At 40.3% G+C, this 27,928-nt stretch overlaps 3 protein-coding genes across 6 annotated transcripts; 1 reads left to right on the forward strand and 2 right to left on the reverse strand.

Annotated features, from left to right (window-relative positions):
• Nucleotides 1-1,070: 1,070 nt before the first annotated feature.
• Nucleotides 1,071-14,029, reverse strand: batf3 (basic leucine zipper transcription factor, ATF-like 3). Of its 2 annotated transcripts, none has more exons than XM_042224046.1 (4): nt 13,595-14,029; nt 13,151-13,255; nt 12,132-12,176; nt 1,071-1,699 (listed from the first exon to the last, which is right to left on the reverse strand). In XM_042224046.1, the coding sequence occupies exons 1-4, from the start codon at nt 13,667-13,669 to the stop codon at nt 1,694-1,696; spliced, it is 231 nt and encodes a 76-aa protein (XP_042079980.1). In that variant the 5' UTR covers nt 13,670-14,029; the 3' UTR covers nt 1,071-1,693. The 2 variants fall into 2 exon arrangements, with proteins under 2 accessions (XP_042079980.1, XP_005929961.1); XM_005929899.3 differs by lacking the exon at nt 1,071-1,699 and adding an exon at nt 11,501-11,955.
• A 637-nt stretch (nt 14,030-14,666) lies between these two features.
• nsl1 (NSL1 component of MIS12 kinetochore complex) lies at nt 14,667-21,695 on the reverse strand. Of its 2 annotated transcripts, none has more exons than XM_005929900.3 (6): nt 21,446-21,695; nt 19,834-19,906; nt 19,596-19,729; nt 19,293-19,347; nt 15,546-15,613; nt 14,667-15,450 (listed from the first exon to the last, which is right to left on the reverse strand). In XM_005929900.3, exons 1-6 carry the CDS (start codon nt 21,635-21,637, stop codon nt 15,193-15,195), a joined length of 780 nt encoding a protein of 259 aa, XP_005929962.1. In that variant the 5' UTR covers nt 21,638-21,695; the 3' UTR covers nt 14,667-15,192. The 2 variants fall into 2 exon arrangements, with proteins under 2 accessions (XP_005929962.1, XP_005929963.1); XM_005929901.3 differs by having other exon boundaries at nt 19,596-19,726; nt 21,446-21,694.
• Nucleotides 21,692-27,191, forward strand: tatdn3 (TatD DNase domain containing 3). 2 transcript variants are annotated; one of them, XM_005929905.2, is made up of 10 exons: nt 21,692-21,897; nt 22,045-22,077; nt 22,296-22,369; nt 22,795-22,879; nt 23,926-23,988; nt 25,819-25,928; nt 26,365-26,420; nt 26,489-26,601; nt 26,679-26,772; nt 26,860-27,191. In XM_005929905.2, exons 1-9 carry the CDS (start codon nt 21,841-21,843, stop codon nt 26,736-26,738), a joined length of 651 nt encoding a protein of 216 aa, XP_005929967.1. In that variant the 5' UTR covers nt 21,692-21,840; the 3' UTR covers nt 26,739-26,772; nt 26,860-27,191. The 2 variants fall into 2 exon arrangements, with proteins under 2 accessions (XP_005929967.1, XP_005929966.1); XM_005929904.2 differs by having other exon boundaries at nt 21,716-21,897; nt 26,692-26,772.
• The last annotated feature ends 737 nt before the right edge of the window (nt 27,192-27,928 follow it).

Below are 27,928 nucleotides of genomic sequence, written 5' to 3' on the forward strand. Positions count from 1 at the left end.
GCTTTGACACACCCTGAGTGCTGCGAAATCAGAGGACAGTTTATCCTTGGGTCTTTTTGGGGTCAAAAGGTGACATCATGTTAAGTCATTCCAGAGGGCGAACTCAGTTTCTACCTCTATGTTTGATCATAGTTGGTTGTTTCACTGGCAAACACGTATTGCTGCCTGTGGTCTCAACTGCTGGTTGTTTGTCTTGAGTGTGTCCCATGAGTTGTTGGCTAATATGGAGCCAAAGTACACACAGGCAGGAAGAAGGGGGGTTGTAATGGAGAGGAAGGATGGTTGGTCACTTGCTTAAATGAGAGGGAAACTGAGGCAATTCAGTGACAAGCAGAGGAAAGACAACTGATGAAACAGCAGTGTCATAATCTCTAACCAATGTCACCCTGTGTGGTCAAAAGGTCCAATGAAAACTAAAAGGTCATTAAGGGAGCAGTTCACGGTTAACGAAACTACATTCAGTGCATTCGCTGTTCTAATCATCACAGCTGCTTACTTACTACTACTGACGCATTAACAGAATACGAGAAAGATGAGTGTGAAATATGAGGAAAATCTGGCATCCAAAGGGCTCCATTTTTCAAAGAATCTGTCTGGGTAAGTATCCGCTAACATCTGGGAAATGATTTGGTAACACTGGAATGTATTGCATTATTAATGTAGGAGTATCCTGTCAAAACATTTGATTTAATTAATATAGTCACCCTGGTGTCAAAACCAGTTTCAACAGCTTTGATTGTGTATTTTGTCTTAGTTTCTCCACGTTTTGAAACCTACAGGATGCTCAGCATTACAGACATGGTAAAAACACAGCACATCCTCTTATAAGGTTTGATTTAACAGCACAAAAAATATTGGTCATTATGAGGTTTTAAAAATTACAACCTGTGTCATTATTTCTTTATTTGTCAAAATACAGAAGGAGAGTGTAGATAAACGGTCTGATTTGGCAATGGCCCAGGCAAAGTCCACATCTTGAACTGATTGAAATGCCGCATACAAATAAATGCCTGTAGTCCTCAATGAACTGACGCAATATTATCAAGAAGGGAGGGCCAAAATCCCCCCCCACTGAAATGTAAGAGAAAAAGATATGAAATTACACAGATGAAATAATAAGATAAAATTACACAGAAATGTATTACTTACTTACTCAGATTCTTGTTACGAAGGGTGGTTCTACATTCCTGTTCCTAGTAAACAAACAGCTACAGGGTGGATTGTTCACATGTTTGTTTCAGTCTTCACCCCAAGGCTAATTTAACATTGCAGGCATGTAGCTTTATTTTCCAAGATGTGTCAAATCAACTCGACCTGACCTTATTTATTTGTGAGGAGACCAAGTCAAGTTGTGGGCGAATGCGCTGGGAACAGTTTAAAAACCAAAAAAAACTACTGAAATCCAATAAAGTTTACCTCTAAAAGCAGTAGTATTACAATATACAGTTTGACTGTGGTGTTCAAAAAGATGATGCCTGAAGGGACATGTGGCTATTACATTACATGACTGGTTGTAGGATGTATTGTTTTTAATTTGCTATCTCTCTAAATAACGTTGGAACAAATGGTATAACCTTCCTGGAAAAAATTGGGAAAGACTCTTTTGTGCTCAACGGCACATGAATCCACTGTAGTTGCTCAGGAATGTAACTACAGGAAGCATGGTTTCTCATGGTGTCAATGACGTCCAGCATCAGACCTGTAAAAAAAAAAAAAAAATGGAAATACCGCATATAAAAAATGAGAGCACCTGTCTGTGATGGCCTTTACGTGGAAGGTTAACATTGCATTAAAGTGCAAGAGGTTCCAGTGCAAAGACAGAGACACCATTTTGCTTTGGCTTTGTAAACACGTTGCTAGAAGCAGCAAAACAAGCCCTCACTTATAATTCCAGAGTTAAAAGAGGATTTGAGTGAACTGTGTGATGAAAAAGGCATTCAAAAAGCTTTCAAAGTGTTTATAATTATTTAGTGCTGCTTGCACTAAATTAAATCTATTTGTGAGTTGCAGACCAAAACCTTAGACACTTAAACTACTGCAGAAACAGATGATCTGTCCATTGGCACAACCACTACTCTTCTAGGGAACTTACTGAGAATGCAGTTCATATTTCAGCAGAAGTGTATGTGTGTGTGTCTGTGTAGATGCGTTGGAGGTGAATGGAATTTTTATGTCAACATGTGGGTGCATTGTGTCTGTGTGTGAGATAACATTTTTTATTTTTTTTATTTTTTATTTTATATTTCTATTTTCCCTCAGCTTTCCATCAGTTTTTGAGAAGTTTCTAAAGGAAACTGGAATTACTCCAATGCTATTTCATGCCCCCCACCACTCAGCAAGTTAGCACTTTATTTTAATGTCTCATAATAAATCTAGTGAAAGCTTTATTAAATAGATGGTCACCAATAAACTGATAAAATAAATCATTTTAAATTTATAATATGTTCACGATCCCCCTTTCTATCCCTGAATTATGCAACTGAGTAATTGCTAGAAACGTTATGGTGTAAGTCGACTTTAAAAAAGACAGAGAAGTTGTAATTTGATTTAATTTGATCTCATTAACATTTATGAATACATTTTATAATTCGCCTAGGAACGTTTGAGCTATGGTCACTGAGGTCACCCATTAGCTTACTGAATTTTTCGGACCATGAGGCGCACAAGATTTTAAGGCGCACTATTGATGAACACGTCTGTTTTCATGCATAAGACACACCGGATTATAAGGCGCATTAAATGAAAGAAAACAGATAAGTCAAACTTTACTCAACTCTTGCTTCCTCTACATCCGTACCATTGATTCATTAATGTTGAATTCTTTCGCAGCTGCTCTGTTCCTGTGTTGTTGCAGTATATGAATGACTAACCTCGTATTGTGGATACATTACCTCAGTTGTTCTCCTGACTGAAGTTTGGTCCGTTTATAGCATCCTGCCATGCGATTGCATTTGTCCCTAACCATCGGGAACCCTTGGGTTTCCACCCTAGTGGAAAAAACGTTAGCATTCATCTTCCAGCTTCACTGTGTTTATGTTGTGCCAACATAGCTGTGCCTGTCACTACCCGATCCGTACCGGAAACCCGATCGGTACCCCGCATGCGCAAATCTTACGTCACTTCCTCTCTTTGCCAACATTGCGACATTCAATATATTTGAATGATACAGTTAGCGCCCAGTTAGCTCCTAGCATTTCTCAACAGCTCTGCCTCCTTTTCGACTGCCCGGGACATTTAAACAATGTATAATCCGTATACAAAGAAATTCATACTTTTCTCCTCAACAGAGAGCGTCTCCCGATTGAGCAACAGCGCCGTAAAATAAGAAGAATGGCGCCTAATTACAGAGTTAATAATGCAGACTTTGTAATATCTCACATGTAGATTCATCAGCCAGATGAAGTGTTTACTGACAATTGACAGTGATAGCGGACATCATCATCACTATTCCAACAATCCTCTCCTCACAGACAAGCATAAACACACTCGACTATCGCTAAATCAGATTTAACACACGTTTGTAATGACGCTAATTCAGTTTATAATAGGGTTTATTCGCTCGGCCAGCAGGTGGCGGTATCCTCGTACACTGGGGAGTAAACTGCCATTAAACGAACAGAAGAAGAAGAAAACATCTGCACATGCGCGGTACGGATCGGGTAGACCCGATTTGTACGGTCCGACTTTACACATGCGCAGTAAGGATCGGAGAGTCCTGATCCGTAACTTTCTTTTTATTGTTCTTTTTGTCTACATTGTACTGAAATGCTTCATTATTGCAAACATTTTAAGATATACTTGTTATTCTTAACATCTTAACAGATACTCTGACCCATAACTATCGTAAAACGCTACGACCGGAAGTAGAAACCTTTCGCGCATGCGGGGTACCGATCGGGTTTCCGGTACGGATCGGGTAGTGACAGTGCCGCTAGCGATCACATGGCACATCATTATATACCAGCTAGTCCAACTTCAGCAGCCCTACAAAAGTAACTGCTGTTTAGTTATCTGTCTTCATTTATGTTGAAAGTGATAGCAGAGCAGTAAGTTTTAATTATTTCAGAAATCTCTCAGTCAGAACATGGTATATCATGTTTACGTGGAAACTAGCGAGCTAACTTCCTGCTAACTCTGAACTCCGTTAAATGTAATAAATTCTGTTTTCGTGGTTGCCTGGATGTGAAACTTAATTGTTACACCTGGTAAAGCAGCAACGCTGATCATTTTATTAAAGAAAGAATTTAGAAACAATTTAGACAGTTTTTAACTCTCAGTGATGGCACAGTGTTCGTTTGAATTTGGGACCTGAAGCGGACGGAGTTTTGGACCCAGATTACTCCGCGAGGCTCCTGACTACTCTGACAATCCATCAAGCAGTGCAGCTTTGTAGTTTACCAAAGTCGTACTAAAACACTTTTTTGAACGCCGCGTACCACATAAAATTGGTTTGAGGACAGTAAGTATAACCAGAATTCATACATAAGGTGCACCGGATTATAAGGTGCACTGTGCCTTATGGTACGGAAAATACGGTAGTGCTGTAATTTAGTATCATAATCATCTATTTTATGAGTGCAGCTCACAGAGACACATAATAAAGAACTTTCATTTCACCCACAAAACTGAAGTGCAAGCTTTTCAAATAGGCTTTCATTCATAAAGAGCCAAATTATATGTCAGATAATTAAAAATCAGTCCATTCATATAATTCAAAGACTTGTGTTGTCAAAAGTAAAGCTTAGTAGTCAGTAATCAGCGACAATGCTTTTTTCTGGCAAGCCCGAACATCCTAGTGTATTGCATATAGTTATAGAAACACTGTAGATATGTTTGTTTCACAGCTGAAGATGGACATTTTAACATGTGAGACTATGGTGACTGACTCACTTTTGGAGACAGCCTCATGTGACCATTGGTGGAACTGCAGTTTTGGTATTTCTGCACTGGCTTCACCTTTTAACCAAGGCTGGACTGGGACAAAAAATCGGCCCGGGCATTTTGACTAGAGACCGGCCCACCAGGATAAAGATTGAAAATATGACGTCATTCAGGGGTAAAACCGCAAAGGATTCTGGGAACTTGTGGCAAGAGGTACTAGCGCACGCAGGCTTTCAATTGAACTCAGTTACACAGCGATAAAAAGAAACACAAAAAATGGCAAGAAGCTGTTGTATTATTAACTGCAACAGTCGGTCGCATGACAGCCACGGGAAGCCGACAGGTAAAGAGATTGGTTGTTATCGGATTACGACGTTGAAGAGAAATGTTTTAAGCCATGTTTCCGAAGTAAGAGGCGACGGATGGTCTGGATATACCAAATATAACGTCCCAGAACACTCCAGCTCACATGTTAGTCTGCTCCAAGCATTCCCACAAAGGTCAGAGTTTTTAGTCGTTAATACGTCATTTTTCTTAACATAATTGGTGATATAGGTTACAAGCAAGTCTGGCGCTGAACAGAAATTGTCGCGCTATGCTCCTTTGTTTATTGTGCATAAATAGTGAATTGTCCTGACACAATATTGCGTTTCGCTTCTGTTATTATGGTACATTGACAAAAACATATACTTTTATTCACAGGGTTGTTTTTTGTATCACTAATTGTCCAGTGCGATTACAGCATACAGTATTATTGTCACTGCTACATTTCTGTAATGGACCAGAAATTATTTCCACTACTAATTAATTACGCTTGATCTCAAAGGTTATATTAATAAACTGTTAACGAATGTGTATTTATGAAGACAATTTGTGAGACTGGTAAACTTATGATAGGTACGATGGTCTTTCGTTCTACACAGTGCATTTCAAGGTCCTGTACCCATCCGTCGGTAAACTGTACCTGGGCTTGTTGCAGTGACCTGAAGTTACTAAACTTCATGAGTGTATGCACTCACTCCAAGAACCGTATAATTATAAATCTGAGCGTGGTGAAAGTTGGGCAGCACGCTAACGTCTTTTGTCCACTCTGTGTGCTCGTAAGGGTCTGACCCTTTCACTCCTTTGATTTTTTCCTCGTATCTTTTCTTTGTCTTTTCGTCGAGTCTGTCTTTGTACGGACCGGCATTGTTCTCCTTTTGTTTTGTACATTCCTTTTTTGTGCGGCAAAGAAAAAACAAGAAGGTATTGGAACCGGAGAATGAACGTTTTGCGGTGCTGCAAATGCTTGCATTTGATGCGGTACTTGGATTGTTTTGCCACGAGTTCCCGGCATGCAATGCGCGAAAATCACGTGATTGCTAAACAAGGGGGCGGGTGCATCCGGCCTCCTCGGCTGTAATTGGTCCAGCCCAGAGTCGATCATGACCAATTGGCCAATCCAACACCTTTCATTATATATACCCTTCCTAAAAAAAAAAAAAAAAAAAAAAAAAATCCATCGGCCCATAAAAACAAAAAATCGCCAGCGGCCCACCGGGCAAATGCCCGGTATGCCCGATGGCCAGTCCAGCTATGCTTTTAACCATGAAGGTTTCCTGTTTTTTTTTATCATGTCGTGCTTTGTGAAGCCACTTCGATCTTTTAAAATCAGTTAATCAGGTCACGGCTGTCCCAAGAATAACCAATCACAGTTTGTAGAAGGATACCAACACAAAGGGAAATAAACTGTAGTCTGTGAGAGACTTGGTTTAAAATATAACAACGCCTAGGCTAAAAAACATGGACTTTAACAAATACAAACAAACAGCTATAAATTTGGTAGAATTTGAAAAGTTTAGTGTGGGGATACTGTACAACATCATACTGTCTAAACACTGTCAAGCTAAAAGGCAACAATGGGACTCAAACTGTACTCTCCTGAGTAAATGTCCTCCTTTAAAACAAACACTTGATCCCATTCCCATGCAGAGTTTGTTTGCAATTTAATATCGGTCACCTCTGTCACTGGATAAACTTTTCCATTACAGTATACGTTTCCTGAAAAACGGAGCCAAGATGCTGAAATTTTACTATGGAATTTCATCTCAGGGACTCAAAATGATTTATGATCTCAGCATTTCTAAAACATTTCCTACAGCCCTGTTCTCATCATTCTTTATCTGTACACAGAATGAAAGATTGTATCAGAATTTCAGCAGAACTCTGTGGATATTTGTGTGTGTGGTGTTACTTGGCAGCTGTGTAGGTGCCTGAATGCCTTTATCTTTGTTCTGTGTGATTGAGCATATATTTGTAGCTTAATTATCTGTCTCAGCAGGCTGCCTACTGGATTCCTCTGAATAAGTCAGTGACATATTCGTTTCCGCCTGGGCAGCGTTTCCTTACTTAATGTGCACCATGAGTTGTTTTAGAGAATGGTTCACTTATACGTTGGTCTTGGCTCAGTTTCATTGAGTCTGTGCTGCCAGTTTCCTGAGGATGTCTGAGGAACTGGAGAAGCCAGGCCAAATATGGTTTAATTTGTGTAACTTGGAGACCTTGATGGGTGGAGTTCAGCACAGTAAGGCAACTGGGAGTTGTGCAAGTTCATTGCAATTTTTTTCCCTGAAACTGTTGATCTGTGTTTCATTAGAAAACATTTTGTACTGTTTTTTGGCCAGTGGTGTTTACATTGCAGCAGATTAATGAGTGGACGTACGGTAGGTCAGCTTTTTCTGGGTCCTAAGAATTTTTTTTTCTAATATCCTTGCAAAATATTTTCTCTTAAATTCAACAGCTTAACATGATTCATTTCTTCAGGCTGTAAAAGGTAAAACTTCCTCATTTTCCAAAGTATTCAGACACATGGACAATAAAATGAACATTAGAAATAATTTAAAACCACTTGTCGAATATTTTAACCTTCACGCTGGGGGAAACAGTTATTTGATCCCAACTGAATTTGGCAGAAATGACCAGTCTCTCATTTTTACGGTAGTTTTATTTTAATGAAAAGAGAAAATATCAACCAAAACTCCAGGAAAAAACACATTACATCGAAGTTATTAATTGATTTCTGTGTCATTTAGTGAAATAAGTGTGTGGTCCCCTACGACAGAATTCTGGTTCACACAGGTGCAGTGTGCCCATGTGACACACAGATTCCAATCAGTCAATCAACCAGTAAATCAGATACTCATGATCTAAACTTGTTATGTGTACAAAGCACACCTGTCCACAGAATAAGTTTCTTCCATTCCAACCTGTCTATCACCATGGGCAAGACCAGAGGAGGCGTCAAAGGACATCAGGGACAATCCGCACATGGCTCGATTTGACAATATGACCATCAGCAAGAAGGCAAGTGAGAAGGTGCTAGCTGTTGGTGTGATATAAAATAACACTCGGTCTGGAGCTCCACGCATGCAGAAATGGGGGGGATCAGCCCAAAATTACATTGAGTTTTTTAATGATCTGATAGATTGAAGTCTTGCAGTTCCCCGCAAGGTGAGAATGACCCAAAGAGCACCATCCCCACAGCCAAGCACGAAGGTGAAAACATTAATCTTTGGGGCTGTTTATCTTTTAGAGGTACAGAACTTCACCGGGATCAATGGACAGAGGCGTGTATCGTAAATTCTTGGACCACAACCTCCTTCCCTCAGCAAGAACACTGAAGATGGGTCATGGACATGTTTTCCAGCATGACAGTGACCCAAAACATATCACCAAGGCAACAAAGGAGTGGTTAAAGAAGAAGCACATTAGGGTCCTGAAGGCATACCTCAGTGCCAACTACTGGAAACATCTTATCGCTGGCTTTGCCAACAAGGTTTTCTCCACTAAGTACTATAACATGTTTTACGTGGGATCAAATAATTATTTCTGCCACTATACATAGAGTATGGGTTAAATTTGACCTGCTGCAGCCTATCCCCACTACCATAAATTCTTTTAACCTGAAAATTAATGACTTCTCTTAAAGTGTGCAAAGAGGTTTTTCCCGATCAAATTTGACCTGTGTGTGGTTAGATGGATTTTAGAGGGAAAGTTTCAGGGAATCCTGAAACTGTGAAAGCATACTATGGGAGGAAGTGGGAGTACTTGGAAAGAACTTCCTCAGAAAGAGGGAGAACATGCAAATTTCACATAGAAAGGCCCAAATGTGAATTTGACCAGGACCTTTTTGCTGTGAAGTGGCATATCTCTTTAAGTGTTTATTTAAAAAATTCCACCAATGTTAAAAAATATCCAGAATCTAAGTAGATTTAAAGTTTTAAAGAAGTTTAAAAACTACTATTCATCACACCTCTTTAATAATACATATTATTATAATTTATTCATTATGTAGACATCATTAATGTTGTTTTGACTGATTTTCCATGGAGCCGCCTACTGCCAGCTGTAATTCTACACTAACACGCTGAAAACAGCTCACCTTCCCACTTTGTTTCTTTTTGTCTTCAAAGAATTCATCAGCAGGTTTGTGGAAGAAAAGCATCCGTTTGGCTTCCCTGAAATCTTTTGCTATGAAATGGTTGGTCTCCAGTGGTTTGTTTCATCATATTCTGTGTCGAAATGATCCACTCACCTCTTCATGTGAAGGGGGAAGGAAGGAAGGAGGAAGGAAAACTGAAGTGGGCTCTGTACTGTGCTGTCTTAAACTCTGATGCAGTTGCGGTCAAAATGGAGAACTGGTAGCATTTACCAACTTATAGATTTCTATTCATATGCTCAAAATGACCTCAGGACTTCAAGTAAAAGGATGTGATGTCCTCAAAGACATTTCTGTTACTTAAACTGATGATGGTGAGCATTAGCTTCGCAATTAGCCCGTGACACAATTGAGAGATTTTGCAGTTTTCATACATCATGCAGGTCTGGTGAGCTTGACCTTTTGTGATTTTGACCCACACAAACACACACAATTCACGGTGAGCAGTTTTAACGTTCTCGTTGTTTGGTGTGGTGTCACTGTGGGACTTTGAGAGGAATCCGAGGCAAGCATGGGAAGAACATGGAAACTCCACACAGAAAGGCCCCATGTGACCAGGAGATTTAAAACCAGGACCTTTATGTTGTGGGGAGACGGTGTGCTAACCGCTGCACCACCGTGCATTAGAAAACAAAGCTTTGATTCAAAGTGTGGTCTGTGGGTTTAGTACTTGACGTGCTAACATTTCATGTGTCTCTTAAGTGCAAAATAAAGTGCATTGCTGTGCTTTTCTTTCAACCAGGGCTCATGGCGTATTAGCATATAGCAGCACAAAATGATGCTAAAGGAACATTTTACTTCAGTGTCAGCTTCTTTAGGGATTATCATAAAATTAGGTTTTAAGATTTGACTTTTTTTTAATCACTGGCAGAGTGAAACAGCTACTGGAAGAAGCATTCTCACAGAAACTGTCTGTCTCTGAATTAAAGTTAATAAACGGGTTATTAACGGGGGTTTTTAATATGTCTTGTGCTTTAGGAAACTGTATTGCCACACCATGTAGACACAGTCAGAAAAACCTGCTGAAGTTCAAGCCAAGCATCGGAGGAGGAAAGAAATCTGATTTACACTACATTGCACTCAGTATGGTTGTTAGTGCCAGATAGGCTGGTCTGGACATTACAGAAACTGCTGATCTGCTGGGATTTTTCTAAGGCCATTTCTAAGGTTCACAGAGGATGGTCTGAACAAGAGAAAATATGCAGTCCTCTGGGCAAAAATGCCTTGTTGATGTCAGAGGTCTTAGGGGAATGGCAGACTGCTTTGAGCAGACAGGAAAGAAACAGGAACTCAAATAATTACTCATTACAACCAAAGAAGGCAATATCTGAATGCGCAACAGGTCCAATCTTGAAGCAAATGTGCTCCAGCAGCAGAAGGCCACACCAGCTACCACTCCTGTCAGCTAAGAACGGGAAACTGAGGCTACCGTTCACACTGGCTCACTGGGCTGGTATTGTATTGTAGAATCGGTATTTGGTGAAAACAACATAAAGCATGGATCCATCTAGCGTTGTAACAGCAGTTCAGGCTGCTGCTGGTGTTGGAGATATTTCCATAGCACACTTTGGGCCCCTTAGTACCAAATGAGCAATGTTTAAACAGCGTGAGCAGTGATTATTGATGAGTTGGGTGTGTCGCGATCTAGCAGGATAACACACCCTGTCACAAAACTCAAATGATCTCCACCGGGTTTCTAAAACATGACAGGGAGTTCGCTATACATGGATGACGTCCACAGTCACCAGATGTCAATCCAATAGAGCATCTTTGGAATGTCATGAAACAAGAGATTCTCATCATGGATGTGCAGGACCTGTGTGAGGCTATCACATGAATTTTCCAGCACCTCGCTGAAGCTACGCTACGCTATGAAGAATTATAGCAGCTCTGTGGGTTAAAATAGGGTCCAGTCTTGTACTAGTGAGGTGTACCTAATAAAGTGGCTACTTAATGTGTAATTTCTTTCAATCCCTATCCCTGATTAAAGCTGATTAAACTAATGTTGTTTTATGAGCAAAGGCTTCAGACTAGCTTCTATGAGAAGACGAAGGAGATAATAGTAATGGCCCATCTTTCATCATTTAGGAACATTGAAAATGTATAACCAGATCCTTTTTGTTAAACATATGTCCACATACGAATGAGTCAGTATTTTATTCGGATCACAACAAAGATAACAATATTACACTGACGTTGCTTTTCGACTGATAGCTTCGTATTTGCTGCAGCTCAGGTCTGCTCTCAGTAACATGATTAGCTCTATAACAGCACCACCAGAGGACGCTCTTCACCTGGATTTCAGATCAGCAGCAGCTCGAACCTGTTGCATCGTCACTGTGTGTAAGCGTGGTGAACAGCGCTCTCTAGAGGTTCACTGCAGCATTACAGAGACACCAACTCTCAGATACATTCAGAAGTTTAACTCGTCTTCAGAGACTTTGTTCCCTGCCTCAAACAGAACGGGCTGCCATGTTCTCGGGCTGCAGGGTGGAAGAGGTGGAGGAGGCAAAGGAGCAGTGCATGATGGGACAGAAGGGCTCGTGGGCTCTAAGAGCTTCGGTCAGCAGGTGCTGCTCCTCTGACAGAGAATCCACCTGGAGATGAATTCACTCTGTTACTGCTGTGTAAAAGCAATGGAGGTACACCAGAACTATTTGCTTTCATTTCTGCTGTTTTTTATGCATTTCATACAAACAGGACTTGCTGCTGTTTGTATAAAATAAAATTGTCTGTAAAAGACGAACAGAGACAGAATTAGCAGTGTGTTTACCTCTCTCCTCAACTTCCTGTTCCTCTGCTCTAGCAGCTCACAGGCCTGGAGGTGAAGAGGGGGAAACAAAGTGGGAAATACATGTTACATTAAAAAACAAAAGCTTTCATATGAATAAAAAAATAATATTTATTTGAAAACAAAAGCTAGACTGAACATTTCATCTTTGGGGTATTTTGATTGGGATTGTAACTTTGGAAATGTGATTTTTGCATAGACACATAAATGTGGCTGCTACACATTCATTGCATAAATGCACAATGGGATTTTTATTGCTGCAGTCCCAGCTTGTAAGCACTCAGTCATCTCTGGATTTGAGAATATGGAGACAGAGAAATCAGAGAGCACTCTCCTTGCCCTATTTCAAAAGCCAACAAACAGTCAGGAGACACGCACCACATTTTTTTTTATTAATAAATTTTTTTTTTAAAGCTATAAAAGTAATATTAATTAACTCCATTTCACTTCATATTTTTATCCCGGTGGTCCACATGTAAATTTGCTCTTCAACTGACAGTTTGCTTTAAACCAGCAGCTTCAAGCAAGAAAGGACCTGTCAAAATACTCACTCTAGTTTATCAGCCACATACAGCCCAATTTGATCTGAACTGTAGTAAAACCTAAAACAGTTTGAGAAACAAAACAGCCAGCCAGAAACACTCCAGCTGTAAATCAAAGAAACGTGTTGGCATGGTCGTTGGTTTAACCACCTCACTTTAGCCGATGTGTTATGGTCAGTAACAAGTCTGTAAAGGTGAGCGGGCGGTCATCTGGCTGTGATGAAATTAACGTCTCAGACAATCAGTCTCAAAGACACAATCTGTTCTCAGTGACTTGCAAAATAAACCTTCATGGAGGAAAAAAATACAGTGCCAAAAATATTTGCAACATTTTGCAAACCTGTTAAGAGCCCAAAAATAGACCTTTTGGTGGGCCACTTTGGGCCCAAGTGCCATATGTTTGACACACCGACTTAATGCATATATCAGAATCTGATCAGCAGAAATACGTTCACCCACCTCGTGCAGCAGGTCGGCTCTCTGAGTTTGTCTTTTGCGGCTCTTCTGAGCTGCAACTCTGTTCTTCTCTCTCCTCTTCATCCTCCGCCCCTCATCCTCCAAACACTGACACAAACAAACACTATAATCCGTTGACACGTTCTACAATTGTGATATTTTACGTCTCGTTTTTTACTGCTTAACCAGAGTTTGTTTGTGCAGATTCATGTGAGGACACTGGCAGCGTTACATCACATATCTGCCTATTTCTCACACAACCTCCATGTGAAGCACCGAGGGCGACCATAGCGATATCAGCCTATATACACAAGATGATGTTTTAAACCATCTTTAAAACCTCTTGACCCTTGACCTCCCCGTGGATTAATAGGAAGGTAAACAGTAAAAAAACAAACCTAAATGTACACATGTTAAGAAAAAACACGATGACGTGATCTTTCTTACCTCCCATCCTTCACAGAGCTGGTTGGTGCTGATATTATTCTGTTGAGACTGGCATGAAAAACCAGAGACTGACATCACAGGCTTTAAAATCAAAACCTAAAAGGAAAGACGACGGTGTTCTTAACACTGGTTCTGTCAGGAGACTGATAGGTGTGTGTGTGTGTGTGTGTGTGTGTGCTGGGCACTGAGTCCAGTCAAGTTCAAACACACCGGGTAGAAAACTAGCTCGAGTTTCACTTCAGCTTACTTTTCAATTTCGCTGCCTTTTTTAAAGAAGTGGCGAGCACAGTTAATGTAAGTCACGTGACTTGTGGGGCCCCATGGTTAACCTTTATTTAGCATATGGAAGAAGTTTGTCTTCAGGACTACCAGACAGCCAACTGAGATAATCAACAGACGAAGCAGATTCTATTTAAAAACAACAAACTGGTGAGACGCAGGACTTTCACCCTGGAGGTTAGGGTTCAGCTACTGTTTACACTCACACATTAGATTTATGCACCAAAACTATTTGGTTAGATTCACAGAATGAAATGTTTTGCATTAAAATACACACTTCTTCCATTCATAAACATGTTTTAAAGTTTCTGTTTTTACTGTGCGCACAGATCATTCCCATATTCCGCAGGTGACAACTATAAATCCACTACTTACAGTTTCTCTCAGTTAAAGTTTTGAAAAACAGAAAAGGGATTTAAAGAGTTATGACATAACAATATATTTAACTAAGCCGACAGCTTTTACGGAGTTTTAACCATAAATTTAAGGTTTATGAACCTCTTTAAAGTGGATTAAAGTGACCACAAAGTGACCAATATGAGAAAGAAGTACAAGCAAAGCCCCTGGAATTGTATTATATACATCATGCACAAGATAACAGAAATGACATAAATGATTTCATTTCATTCAACACTAATCAGTTTTTCCTTTACAAAAATCTATTTAGACTAACAAATGAACAAATCTGATGCTGATCAAGTTGAGATAATATGCAAAAACATGCTGCACGTAACTCCACAAGATTAAACCTCTGATGCTACTTTAGTCCTTGCAAGTGGACAAACAAATCAGCCAGTTTGAGGTATTTTTATTTGTGCTTTGACTTGCCAAACAGTATCTCTGTTGCCGCCCACACATGGAACTGAAACTTCCGTTTGGCTTCATGGAAAAGAATGATCATGTTTACACTTATTAATTTCAGCCACAGACTGGATATTAAAAAGGGATGTATCCACTTTGACACAATCTGGTATATTTTAAGGCCCCAGTGTTGCTATTTTGGCCACCACAGTGCTGGTGAAGTGCTGACAGAGAGAGCAGTGAAAAGTTTTTGGCTAAGTTTGGACGGCAAGCTGCATACAGACACAGACCAGATCATACTAAAGCTAAACCTTGTACAATTGTTAAAGAGGGTGGAGCAGGTTACAGAGAGCAAAACATTTTTGTAGTAGCTTGTAAAGCACATTTATTTCCGCTGTAAAGTTAGACATTTTAATGTGGGAGTCTATGGATGTGCTGGCTCTTGGGATCAGCCAAGTGGCCATTAGAGGAACTGCAGTGTTTGGGAATTTCACACTGGTTTAATGTTTCTTGAAGTGTCACTCGAGCTTGTCCTCTCCCACGCAGCACTCTGGTTTCTTGGCTTGGGGCACATAGCCCTCTGCGGCTGCTGCTTCCTCTACAGCTCTCTTGATTGGTTGCTTGTTTCCCATGGCTCTTTTCGCAGGAGGAAAAGGAGCCTCTGATTGGTCATTAAAACCAAACACTTCTCTGTGTATCTCCAGAGAGGCTTGGCTGGGTTTCATTTTGAGGATTTCGCATAGGCCTTCAACTTGTGTTTGCAGAGTGTTGATTGACTGTAGAAAAAAAATATGTGTGAGTAATGACTCCATACATGAAGGTGTGACTCTATACATGAAGGACAACTTGCTAAGAGCTTTCAGTGTGTTACCTTTATGACCTGGATGGCCTGCTTTACCACACTAGGAGCGACTGCTGTCAAATCATTCATGATGTTCTCTGGTAAAACACACAAGAACGCCTCTGTTATCGAGGGTAAACTGCACGTCAGCTGTCTACAGTTAGTCTTGTCTGTCTGCTTAGGCATTGTGGAGATTTGCTGCAAAATAAAAAGAACTGTCCACACTGATTTAACACAAAGAATATCACAAAATAGTCACAGAATCATTGGAAATACTGAAACTAAACTTACTCTAGGCGTGTGCAGAAGGGAATGCTGTCTGGTATAAAATTTGTAAGGAAACAGTGACTATATCTGGACAAATATTACTGTGGTTTTATTTATATAGGACTGGATCGAAACAACAGTTACCTCGAGTTAAAGACCCTACAATAATACAGAGAAAACCCAACAATCAAACAACCACCTACAAGTAAGCACTTAGTGACAGTGGGAAGGAAAAACTCCCTTTAACAAGAAGAAACTGCCAGCAAAACAAGGCTCAGGGAGAGGTGGCCATCTGCTGCGACCAGTTGGGGGTGAAGGTAAGAAGACAGGACACACTGTGGAAGGCAGCCATTGATGAATAACAACTAATGATTAAAAGTAAACTGGTGGAAGAACTCATCTATTTATACACCATATACAGTGGGGCAAAAAAGTATTTAGTCAGCCACCGATTGTGCAAGTTCCCCCACCTAAAATGATGACAGAGGTCTTCAGTGTGGTTGTTATGGTGGTTGGATGGTTGTTTGCTGTGTGTGTGTGTCATGTGTTTGGGGTTGTTTTAGTTATTTTTTTTTGATTTTCCGTAATATGTCTTCGCCCTTTTTCAAAAATCTGTTTTATTTTTTTGTTTTAGTTTTTTGTACTCCTTACTATATTTTTTTCTCTTGTGTGTTATTTCTTATGGAGGTGACCAAGGTCTTGTTTTGATCTTTGACTTTTCGTGTATCATCACCGTTGCACAAGGAGGCCGAATTGTGCAGTTCCCTCTTTCCACTTGTGTGGTTATACCAATGTACCGACAGAGGTCAGTATATATTGCAAAATACGAGCTAACCAAGAGGTATTACTTCACTGTGTAGAGCAGATAATGTGAAAAACATAAATCCTATTAGAAATAACCTATCAACATGGTATGTATTTTGAAATAATGGAATTTATGTCGGTTTTTCACAATGCAGGGTTGGATAATGGTAAGTAGACTGCTATTGGAGTCAATAATCAAAAAGACTTCAATACTTTTTTGTACATATGTGTTGGCAATTTTTTTATTATCTTGTACGGTTTCTTTTATAATTTTCTTGTCTTTTGTGTTACATAACAGAGGTCAAACCTTTACTATAGGTCTTTACCAGGTTTGCACACACAGTAGCTGGTATTTTGGCCCATTCCTCCATGCAGATCTTCTCGAGAGCAGTGATGTTTTGGGGCTGTCGCCGAGCAACACGGACTTTCAACTCCCGCCACAGATTTTCTATGGGGTTGAGGTCTGGAGACTGGCTAGGCCACTCCAGGACTTTCAAATGCTTCTTACGGAGCCACTCCTTTGTTGCCCGGGCGGTGTGTTTTGGATCATTGTCATGTTGGAAGACCCAGCCTCGTTTCATCTTCAAAGTTCTCACTGATGGAAGGAGGTTTTGGCTCAAAATCTCATGATACATGGCCCCATTCATTCTGTCCTTAACACGGATCAGTCGTCCTGTCCCCTTGGCAGAAAAACAGCCCCATAGCATGATGTTTCCACCCCCATGCTTCACAGTAGGTATGGTGTTCTTGGGATGCAACTCAGTATTCTTCTTCCTCCAAACACGACGAGTTGAGTTTATACCAAAAGTTCTACTTTGGTTTCATCTGACCACATGACATTCTCCCAATCCTCTGCTGTATCATCCATGTGCTCTCTGGCAAACTTCAGACGGGCCTGGACATGCACTGGCTTCAGCAGCGGAACACGTCTGGCACTGCGGGATTTGATTCCCTGCCGTTGTAGTGTGTTACTGATGGTGACCTTTGTTACTTTGGTCCCAGCTCTCTGCAGGTCATTCACCAGGTCCCCCCGTGTGGTTCTGGGATCTTTGCTCACCGTTCTCATGATCATTTTGACCCCACGGGATGAGATCTTGCGTGGAGCCCCAGATCGTGGGAGATTATCAGTGGTCTTGTATGTCTTCCATTTTCTGATGATTGCTCCCACAGTTGATTTTTTCACACCAAGCTGCTTGCCTATTGTAGATTCACTCTTCCCAGTCTGGTGCAGGTCTACAATACTTTTCCTGGTGTCCTTCGAAAGCTCTTTGGTCTTGGCGCAGTAGGCGGAGTTTGTGAGTCTTGACTGGTTTGAGGCGTGGAACCAAGGTTTTGTTGTGCTTGTTTTAACAGATGATGAGTCAAACAGGTGCCGAGTGTCAATACAGGGTAACGAGATGGGGGACAGAAAAGCTTGCTTACAGAAGACGTTACAGGTCTGTGAGAGCCAGAGATTTTCCTTGTTTGAGGTGACCAAATACTTATTTTCCACCCTGATTTACGAATAAATTCTTTACAAATCCTACCATGTGGATTCATGGATTTTCTCACAGTTGAAGTGTACCTCTGGTGCAAATTACTGACCTCTGTCTTCATTTTAAGTGGGGGAACTTGCACAATCGGTGGCTGACTAAATACTTTTTTGCCCCACTGTAAACATATCTGCTTGATATGTTGAGGTTTTGCATATTCTGCTGTGATAAAGAACTGCGCGGTCTTTTTTACTACTGTTCAGGAGGCCATGCTAGCATTTGCTCCTCAAGCATCATTTATCGTTTTCAAGCTAATGTTGATTCAAATTTATTTTAAAGCGATTGATTCGGCGGCTGTGGCTCAAGAAGTAGAGCAGGTCATGTACTAATTGGAAGGCTCCAGTCTTCATCTCCAAGAATCAATGGGAAATATACTGAATCTCAAGTTTCACAGAATGATAAAATGCACTAACACGTAGGAAAAAGTGAAAGTGTGTAAATGAGTGATACCTTATATATGTATGACTGATAAAGCATTTTGAGTGGCAAAATAAGGTAGAAAATTCTGTGCATTTACCATTTAAAGTGGCAAACTGCCAGCAATTCATTGGGTCCTACTCACTACTCTTTAGTAACACGCTTATGAAAGTAATGCAGCTCTGCTCACCAACATCTGTGCAAATTACTCCTTAAGTTTAATATATATATATATATATAAATAAATAAACATTTTTCATGGCAACTGTATGAATGACTGTGTGACCTGCGATACTACAGTAAAACTATTGTTATTGCTTCATGAGTCATTTACAACCTGCCGATATGTTTTTATTCACAGCCTTTCCTTCATTCTACTAAAAACAGTGAACAAGAAGTACTGATGTGTTTAGGTATTTCACTTCAGTGATGCTGAAACTTTCATGTCTGCCTTGAAAAAGAACCAGTTCTTCCTAAATGCACTTTAAAATAGCAAACACCCCCTCACTGAACAAAGGGCGCTTTATGTGTTTTTCTTTTTGACTCTACACGTAACCATAAGATGTCTAAATTTACTCTCCAAAGTAAGACAGTAACACTGTCCTGAGCCAGCAGTACAGCACTCTGTAGCTGGTGCTCAGCAATTCAAGTCAGCTGCAGGTGAACAGTCACTGGTATACCTGTAAAGATTTGGTGTTTGGGGAAGAAGCTAAAATAAAAAATGTCTGTGTCTATAGAAATGATCAGAGGCTACTACCTTGATCAGGATCTTTGACCACCTCTTGAGGTTTGATGGCCTGCTCATACAGCCCCTGAAACATGAAACAGTTTGTTTCAATCTTTAGACAAATATCTGTTCATGAAAGATTCTGTGAAATCTATAATTAGCAATAAACATTTTCTCAAAGATAGAAAATACTCTTTGCTTTGAAAAACACTTGGCACTTTAGTTATTCAATATATTTGTTTATTTTTATACAAAAAACTCAAATTGAGAGTAATGCACAATAATCAGAGCTGGTAAATCAAAAAATAAACAAGGAGAAAAAAAAAGCCCCACCATGATTTTCCGTTCAGCCTTGAGGGCATGCACCACATGAGGAAGGATCTTTTTGGGGAATGTACGGCGCCTTCTTGTGGTCTCAACAATAGTATCGTCCAGGAGGCTTTCCAGATCTACAGCTTCATCCTCTGCTGAGGGTGTTGGTGGTAGAGAAACAGACAGCATAGTTGACTTAATAAAGCTTTCCTTAAAATATAATAATTGAAACAAGAGTATGAAAAGGGCGAAGGATCACCTTCATCATCGGGCGCCTCCTCCCAAGGCCGTCCATTCACCAACACGTTAGCCTGAACAGCAGCCTCAAAATTCTGCACAGTTTCAAATAAACAAACACACAATCAGTGGCAACACACATTAAAATATGATGTCAGCTGTTCAACTGCAGCAGGATCAGATCAATTTGATAACGTTTCTATTTTGGTCAACACAGGAAGCCATATCACACTTTATTTTGCAGGACTGTCCTGATTAATCTAGTCCCAAAGAAGACTACCAGGATCATTTTCAGGAAACTCTGTTGCTGTTATTATATGAACACTGTACAGTCCTCCATACAAAGGTCAAACGTTGATCACAGTTGTTTCTGTACTTAGTTCACATGAAGCTTAAAGTGGGCTACAAATAATCTGCACAACTGAAACACTGTTTTCCCCAAATGTCCATGAAAACTTGGTTTCTTCTGCTGCAGCGTGATGATGATTCAGTATGAAGCACACAGCTCGAAATACGTGGGATGCACTTACTGTGTACTTAAAATAATAGTGTGATAAAAAGACTAAAACAGTCATGCCTGTCTTTGAGGATTTAGTCAGTGCAAAAACTGAAACGAGTCACAACATAAACTTCAAACGCTGCGTTGGTTACAATAAAATAATTCGTTAGAAGACTGACAGCTGGCAATATCTGTAGATTGTAAGTTTATAACGCAAGTATCCACACAGCAGTCAGCACAACTTAAAACACAAAGCAAACAAACACACAGTATTTACACACTCTCCATTTAATTATTCTCCATCCTAGAGCATTTAGACTACTCCTAAGTTAAATTTAGTACTGTCACCATATCAGATTTCCTCTATGTAATTTAAAAAAAAAAAAAAATCACTATAGTGGCATTTTTTCAGCTGTCTGTCTGTTGTCTCTTTTTGGCACAGACAGTCTGTAATCATAGGTGCATAAAGGATTTGTAAAAATAACTAGATCAAAAAATGGGGTCATCACAGCAGATCATCTGTCTCCATCTCATCCTAACCCATCATCCTCATCTTCTCTTCAACTCCATCTTCAACATCCATTGTCCAATAGAGCCATTATCCCTCCTCTGCACTTTTCCACACCATCTGTACCTCACCTTTCCAACTTTCCTTCTGATGTACTTATTTCTAATTTTGTCTCATCACGTTCAACTATCATCTTTTTCCACCTCTCTTGTGCACTGTCCATTTCTTTGGAAGGTGACCCCAGGTATTTAGGCTCCTCTACCTTCGCTACATCCGCTCCTTGCATCTTCGCTGCTACACCTGCCTTCCTCTCATCCACACATATCTATCCTGTCTTGCTTCAACTGACTTTCTAGAGCATACCTCCATCTCCTCTTTTCCACCTACTCTCAGTGTGGTCTGCTAACATCACAGCCCACAGACACTAATGCCTGACCTCATAACTATTACTGGTGAGCTTAACAGATGTGGCTTATTAATATCAAGCTGTAAAGTATATATGCAAAGATTTTATAAATACGCCTTCATTAAAACAACTATCAGCGGCCTGGCATCTACAGTTTAGCATTGCCCACATCATGTTCAGTTACAGTCAATCCCAAAATGTGAGAAAGGACTCGGACTCACTGCCAGCAGCTCCTGCAGTAAAACTCGCTTCGTCTCCTCCGGAAAGTCCTCCGGCTGCCCGTCCAGAGCCGTCTTTAAAAGTTCTTTGTATTTGTTCACCTGCTCACTTACTACTTTCTTCGAGGTTACCTGGACCCTGTACTCTGGATTTGTTTCCTCACTTGGTAAGATTTCACTCTCTACAGCCTCCATCTTTACCGCCAACTTGTTTATATTTTTTTTTAACGCAACCCGGAACTGAACAGAAACGAACTGGTCCTTCTACCATAAATGACCGTGAAGGAACAACGTTTATTTCTGGAGGAGTGTTCCGGGATGGTTGTTAGCTATGCTACTAACGCAGAGAAGTTATTCTAATATTATTTGGTCTCTTAGCTTTTATTTGTTGATTTTCAATGGAGAATGGCTTCGTTGATTGTCACTGTCATATCTCGGCTCATGAGTTTGAAGAGGTAAATTGTCACATGTTGGAAATTATCCGTCACCTCTTCATGAACTGCAGGAAATTTGGAGCATTACTTACTCTTTTTATTTACAGTCTGATTACAGCTCCTAGCTTTATATATACTACTCAAATATAGCCTTTCTTTTACTTTTAGGATTTCGAGGATGTGATCCTGAGGACGAGGGAGGTAAGCATAATGAATTTTATACCTTCACATATGCCTTACAGATCTTGGCCATTTGAAACCTGTAGATATTTTCAGAGCCATTTGGAAATACAGCCTGAAACTACAGATGAAGAAAACGTGTAGTTGTATGTTTCATCTTGTTTCACACAAGTACAATAAGTGCAGTTTAATATAATATTTAAAATAGTAAGCATGCAGTTATGTGTGTCTATGTGTAGGCTGGTGTGAAGACTCTGGTTGCAGTTACAGAAGAAGTCGGAGAGTTTGCCCGAGTTCTCCAGCTGCAGGAAAGGTCTGCACGTCTGCAAAGCACATTGTCTGTCTCACAAACATATATTATGCTGCTTGCTTTTTATTGAGAGGACACCAAATTGAAGAAAAACGACATCAACAGCATAAAGCCTAAAAGAATCATTAAGCTGAAATAAGACAGGAGAAACTTTCAGTTATTTGCTGATGAAATAAAAACAACTATCCAGGAACTTAGGTGCAACTAAAGGTTAGGTTTTCTGAACTAATATTTGTATAGTAAAAGTACACAGACACACTGAGGTGCGCTCACAGTAAGAACAGAGCTTGTGTTACTTTTCCTCTAAAGTCAGTCATGCAGAGTGTAAAGAAAACAAATGTGTGTATATACTGTTCTGCACAGCTGTTCACAGCTGGAAAGCATTGCATTTATTATCTTTGATGTTATGTTGAATTCCTTTCTCACAGCTATCCAGATCTCGTGGCTCCGTGTTTTGGCATCCATCCGCTGCAGGCTGCTGAGGGCCCTCAGCAGCGCAGCGTGAAACCTCAGGTAGTGAACCAATGTGTAGTGTATCTGTCTTTTAAATATTTTACTTAAATAATCATGAAAAAATGGGAAGGAAATCTGTATCCAGACTGTGTCCAGTGATTCATGTAGTTTGCTTACTAAGGTAGAAATCTGCTTTAATTCTTCATGGCAGCAATTCAACCAGGTGCTTGAAGTATTCCTCAGAGATTTTGGTCCATGATAGCATTATCCATCCAGTACAGATTTGTTGGCTGCAGATCCATGATATGAATCTCCTGTTCCACCGCACCACACCCTAAAGTGCTCTGTTGGATTGAGATCTGGTGACTGTGGAGGACATTTGCATACATGTTCAAGAAACTAGTTTGACAAGGATGTACCAACCAGCTTGAAGCAACCATCAACAGACAGGCACACTGTGGTCATAAAGGGATGGAAATGGTCAGCAACAGTAATCAGAAAGGCTGTGATGTTTAAAGGATGTTCAATCTGTTCTAAGGTGGGGCAAAGTGTCAAACCATTACACCACTGCAGACTTGAACAGTTAATACAAGGCAGGATTCATTTCATGTTGTTTATACCAAATTCTGGCTTTCTGTTTTTCAAATTTATTGTTGTTTAATTTTAGCGTCAGTTTTCCTTTCTTCGCTGACGGGAGCGGCAGCCCATCAGAAACAGAATGCTTATTAATCCCTAAGGAAATGATGTAAACAGACCACCATTGTGGTCTTCTGCTACGCATTTGCTTCAAGTATCTGTGAGTGCGTGTCTGTGTGCTCAGAGATGCTCTTCTGCACACTTTAGCTATAACAACTGGTTGTTTGAGTTATTGTTGCAGCAGTCTGGCCATTCTTCTTTGATCACTGTCATTAACTTCACATTTAAACTCACAGAACTGCTGCACACTGGTTGTTTTCTCCTTTTCAGACTATTCTCTGTAAACCCTGAAGATGGTGTGGGAAATTTCCAGTAGATCAGTGTTTGCTGAATACCCAGAAAAATATTTTTTTTTAATGTTTTTTTTTCTTTTTTAAGCCTCACCTTTAATAAAGAAATATGTTCTACAGGATCTGGACGTCGCCCTTCCACACTTCTATAACCACAAAGAACGCCTGGTCGCTGTTGGAGAGGTAGACTTTTAACCTCTAACTGAACCTTATAATAATCTCTTTTATTAAACTATTTTTAATTTTTCTGCGGATTTAATAAAACATGTTTATATGTCTAAGCTAAACGTCTTTTTAAATTGACTAAGAAGTGTGCTGCATCTCAGACTCCATGAAATGGAGCTCAGTAGGAAAAAGTTTAACCAAAGTTTTATATAATAAATAATTCCATGACTGGAAGACTTCATAGATAATTTAAGTTATATCAGCTTCTGAAGGCTTAAGGGTGGTCATGGATTCAACTGTTACAAACACACACACTAACACACACTGTGTCTGCCCCATGTTAAAAAAAATCTTTACATTGTTAACGTAACCTGTCTTGAAGCAAAGCAGATTAAACTTGTTACAAGCCCCGATTTACCTGCTAATCTCGCTTGTAAGAAAAGGTTAATGCACACGGTCAGTAACAATCTTTCTCAGGCTCACAGACAGTCACACACACTAACTGCTCTCCAGCAGGCGCTGATGATGCAGGGAATTTCTACATGGTCTCAATGAGGAATGTGTGTTTTTTCAGCACATTTCAGGCGTCACAGGGCTAAATCGACACTCTCCTACTGCTGTTTCCAGCTGTTGGATTAGGTTGGAGACGTAGAGCTCCATCCTCTGCTTCACTGAGCACATTTTAGTTCAGCTACAGTTTGAATCTGTAACCTTTTCCCTCATATCTGGTCTGGCAGTTTTTTCTTTAATCTGCGGATGCTTGAGTGGTTGAGGGTACTTTGTGGTTTTAGGTTGAGCAATCAAACCAGTTTGACTCGACTTCATTTGGACATAAGCTCTGTGAGAACTGACTCACTTGAGAGATGGCGACTTAAATCTCTTCCTTGCCAGAGGCTCATGCACCAGAGCAGGTGTCAGTTTTTAAGGTGGCACACACAAATCCAATGTAGCATTTGGTGCGCCTCATTTCTGTTTCTTATAGAAATTGCTTATGTTTCTTCTCTTATGAAACTTAATCAGTAACGATTCACTGACATAGATCAAAGTTGAGAGTTTAAAGAGCGAACCTGAGACCAAGGTTTAGTTTCTACCGTAGCATACATAAACCCTTTGAATACTGAACTTGTAGATGTGCGTTAAATGTTTATGTCATGTTAATGGTGAGCATTAAGATGCTAGTCTGAGTGTACCTTTTCAGGAAATGAAATTTTGATTAAATTTGTTCTAAAAACAACTTAAAATTTGGAACGATCATAGTGAAAAAGACATGCAAAGTGATTCTGGTCTTCTAAAACTTTTCCTACATTAATAGTAGTCTGGGATGGGATGACTGATTTAAAAAAAAAAAAGTATTTATTTTTTACGATTTGGGCTTGGGGTGTGTAAGGTCCTACTTTCAAATCCCGGATCAGCCCCAAACTTTTACGTACTCTTAAAGGGTCCAGGGGATGAGGGAAATATCTAAAGGAGACGTGGGAGGCAAAATGGTTAAATTAAAGGGTTTTATTAATGTTTTTATTAGTAATTCAACTAAAAGAGACGGACAAGCCCTATCACATTTTAAAGAAGGAAAACAACAAAACTCAGTAGTTGGTCAATAAACTGAAAAGTAAGTCAAAAAAGGGTTAGTCACCAAAACACACTCCTCTCCACAGAGCAGGCCACCTACAAAACCCAACAAGGCTCTTTGGCACTAGACCTCACCTGTCTCTGGTCCTAATTGCTGATTAGAGTCAGCTGTGCAAAAAGGGTGGCACCTACGGTAGGAGAGAGCAGGACACACCCACACAAGCTCAATTTCACAGGAGGCCCTGCTAGGGCCATAACAGCCTTCTTTTAATTTTTCAGATTGGTTTAGACTTCACTCCCTGGTGCGCCCCGACTCAGCAGGACAGAGATGACCAAGTGACCGTCTTCATCAAACAGCTCAGTGTCGCCAAGGAGCTGGACTTACCTGTGTGAGGACTAATTAAAATAGCTGTTGTTAGAGTTCAAATTCAAGTTCTTTCCCTTTTCACAAATATAACACAGGGTTTATATTTGTGTACTCCACTGTGTTGAATTCCATTGTTTCATTGCTTTAAGGTTTGAACTTTTAAAGTGTTTGAACTTTTAAATGACGGATTTCATTTAACACATTTTAGGACCAAACAAGATCTTATATTTAGCTTAAAGAAGTCCCAGTGCATCAAGACTCAGTGTAAACATGAATGAACAAATCATGCAGAGTCCAAGAATAAAAATATGAAGCTCACATTGAGCTTTTTACCCCGAGCCTGTGTTTCCCAGAAATAATCAAACAGTCAGTCTGCCGAGCATGCACAAGTCGCTAAGTGAAGGTTTTTAATCCACATAGAAGTCTGTGTAACGTGTCGATTGTGAATTTCTGTTCAGGAACGTCCACTCCAGATCAGCTGCTAGGGTCACGATTGACACCATGAAGGAACAAGGTGAGTGTTAGTTTCCAGCGAACCGTGCAGACATCTGAACGTTATCTCATGTTCTGTTTTTCTGTCAGGCATCAGCCGAGCTCTGCTTCATAACTTTGCGGGGAAGCCATCGGTCGCTCTGGAAGGTGTGAAGGCGGGCTACCTCTTCTCTTTTCCCCCTGCCGTCTGCAGAAGCAAACAGGTGAGATGAAAAATGTCGTCCTGTGGAAAAACATTTTTTAACATTTTTTGCTGAGTCACCTGAATAAACAGTTTTAGTACCGCCACACAGAGAGACAAGTTAATCAAGCAGATCCCATTGGAGCACATTTGTCTTGAGACAGACTCTCCTGCCCTGGGGCTTCACCAGCATGTAAGTTTTAAAGGCTTTAAAGTCATCATCATATTGAGACACAGCGCCACAAGTGCAGACATGTTTAATCTGTCTTTTGTTTGCCAGGTGAGGAATGAGCCCGCTAACATCATCCTGCCATGTCGCTACATCGCCGATGTCAAAGGTCTCCCTCCAGAAACTGTTCGGCTGGTCACCGCACACAATGCATACAGACTCTTCCCCAAAGCTAAAACACGCTGACAGTGACATGAGCGTGATTTCGAAATCCAAGGCTCACCCAGTGTGTGACGTCATGGAAAAGATAACTCCCTTTACTACTTAGGGGTGAATCAATTTTTTAATATAAATTTATTTTGCCCAAAACGCCAGAATCTCAGGTTAAACCTCACAAAATTTCAAGAACCACCAAACAGCTAAAACAGTAAATGCGAGCAGGAACAGGGATTCTGCACAAAGACGTAAACACAAAGCGCGGACCTGCTGACGAATCAGTGAGATGTCGCCTTTCTCACCCGACGGCACGGACACGTTCGGGGCTGAAAGCGGTCGCGCTTTGTGTTTACGCCCTTTTTGCGCTGATTCTAAAGCTGTTAGTTTTATCTCTCTCCAAATATATTGAGTGAACCTGCAGCAAAAGAAGATCCAAACGCTTCACATAAACAGTGTCATGAATTCACCCTGACTTTTGCTGTTTTGCTTCCACCACGATAAAATCACACTTCATGCACAGCTCTCTCTCTCTCTGTACTGTTTTCTGCATTATTCGCTTGCTTGTTACGCACAAGTCTACCGTTGTTTACAGTGCTGTCGGCCGCTGTTTTTTTCCCCCCTTTAATTACTTCCGAAAAGAAAACGTAATTTCTGCTGTTCAACAGGCTTCTGAACAAATTTAAACTTTTTAAATTATGCAAAATGCAAAACGCTCAGCTGTGTCTCTAATAAAACCTCTAACTTCAGAGGTAATGTTCATATGTTGATTAATGTTTTTCTTTCGTTTTTGATCTACTGCAGAATATTTTTATAAAATCCCAGGCCAGGACAATCACCTTCATGTTTCTCTGTGTTTTATCTTCAGCTACTTTGACACAAAGCCATCTGCTCTGATGCTCACACCTATATATAATATTTCTGACTGTCTGAGGCAAAATTTCCCAGATTCAAATTGAATCGAATT

This window comes from Haplochromis burtoni, unplaced genomic scaffold (genome assembly GCF_018398535.1).
Source record: "Haplochromis burtoni strain Fernald_Lab_line unplaced genomic scaffold, NCSU_Asbu1 Contig_126, whole genome shotgun sequence".
In the NCBI taxonomy this organism is placed as follows: Eukaryota; Metazoa; Chordata; class Actinopteri; order Cichliformes; family Cichlidae; genus Haplochromis; species Haplochromis burtoni.

What these genes read in the sequence shown, in the direction of transcription:
- tatdn3 (XM_005929904.2), top strand. Translation starts at nt 21,841, where the DNA reads ATGGAGAATGGCTTCGTTGATTGTCACTGTCATATCTCGGCTCATGAG. An exon ending in GCCTGGTCGCTGTTGGAGAG is followed by an intron (nt 23,989 to 25,818) that starts GTAGACTTTTAA and finishes TTAATTTTTCAG; the next exon opens with ATTGGTTTAGACTTCACTCC. An exon ending in CCCTGGGGCTTCACCAGCAT is followed by an intron (nt 26,773 to 26,859) that starts GTAAGTTTTAAA and finishes TTTGTTTGCCAG; the next exon opens with GTGAGGAATGAGCCCGCTAA.
- nsl1 (XM_005929900.3), bottom strand. Translation starts at nt 21,637, where the DNA reads ATGGAGGCTGTAGAGAGTGAAATCTTACCAAGTGAGGAAACAAATCCA. An exon ending in TACTGCAGGAGCTGCTGGCA is followed by an intron (nt 19,907 to 21,445) that starts GTGAGTCCGAGT and finishes GAAACTGTGCAG; the next exon opens with AATTTTGAGGCTGCTGTTCA. An exon ending in AGGCTGAACGGAAAATCATG is followed by an intron (nt 19,348 to 19,595) that starts GTGGGGCTTTTT and finishes TTCATGTTTCAG; the next exon opens with GGGCTGTATGAGCAGGCCAT.
- batf3 (XM_005929899.3), bottom strand. Translation starts at nt 13,669, where the DNA reads ATGTCAGTCTCTGGTTTTTCATGCCAGTCTCAACAGAATAATATCAGC. An exon ending in GAGCCGACCTGCTGCACGAG is followed by an intron (nt 12,177 to 13,150) that starts GTGGGTGAACGT and finishes CTTCACCTCCAG; the next exon opens with GCCTGTGAGCTGCTAGAGCA. An exon ending in ACAGGAAGTTGAGGAGAGAG is followed by an intron (nt 11,956 to 12,131) that starts GTAAACACACTG and finishes ATTCATCTCCAG; the next exon opens with GTGGATTCTCTGTCAGAGGA.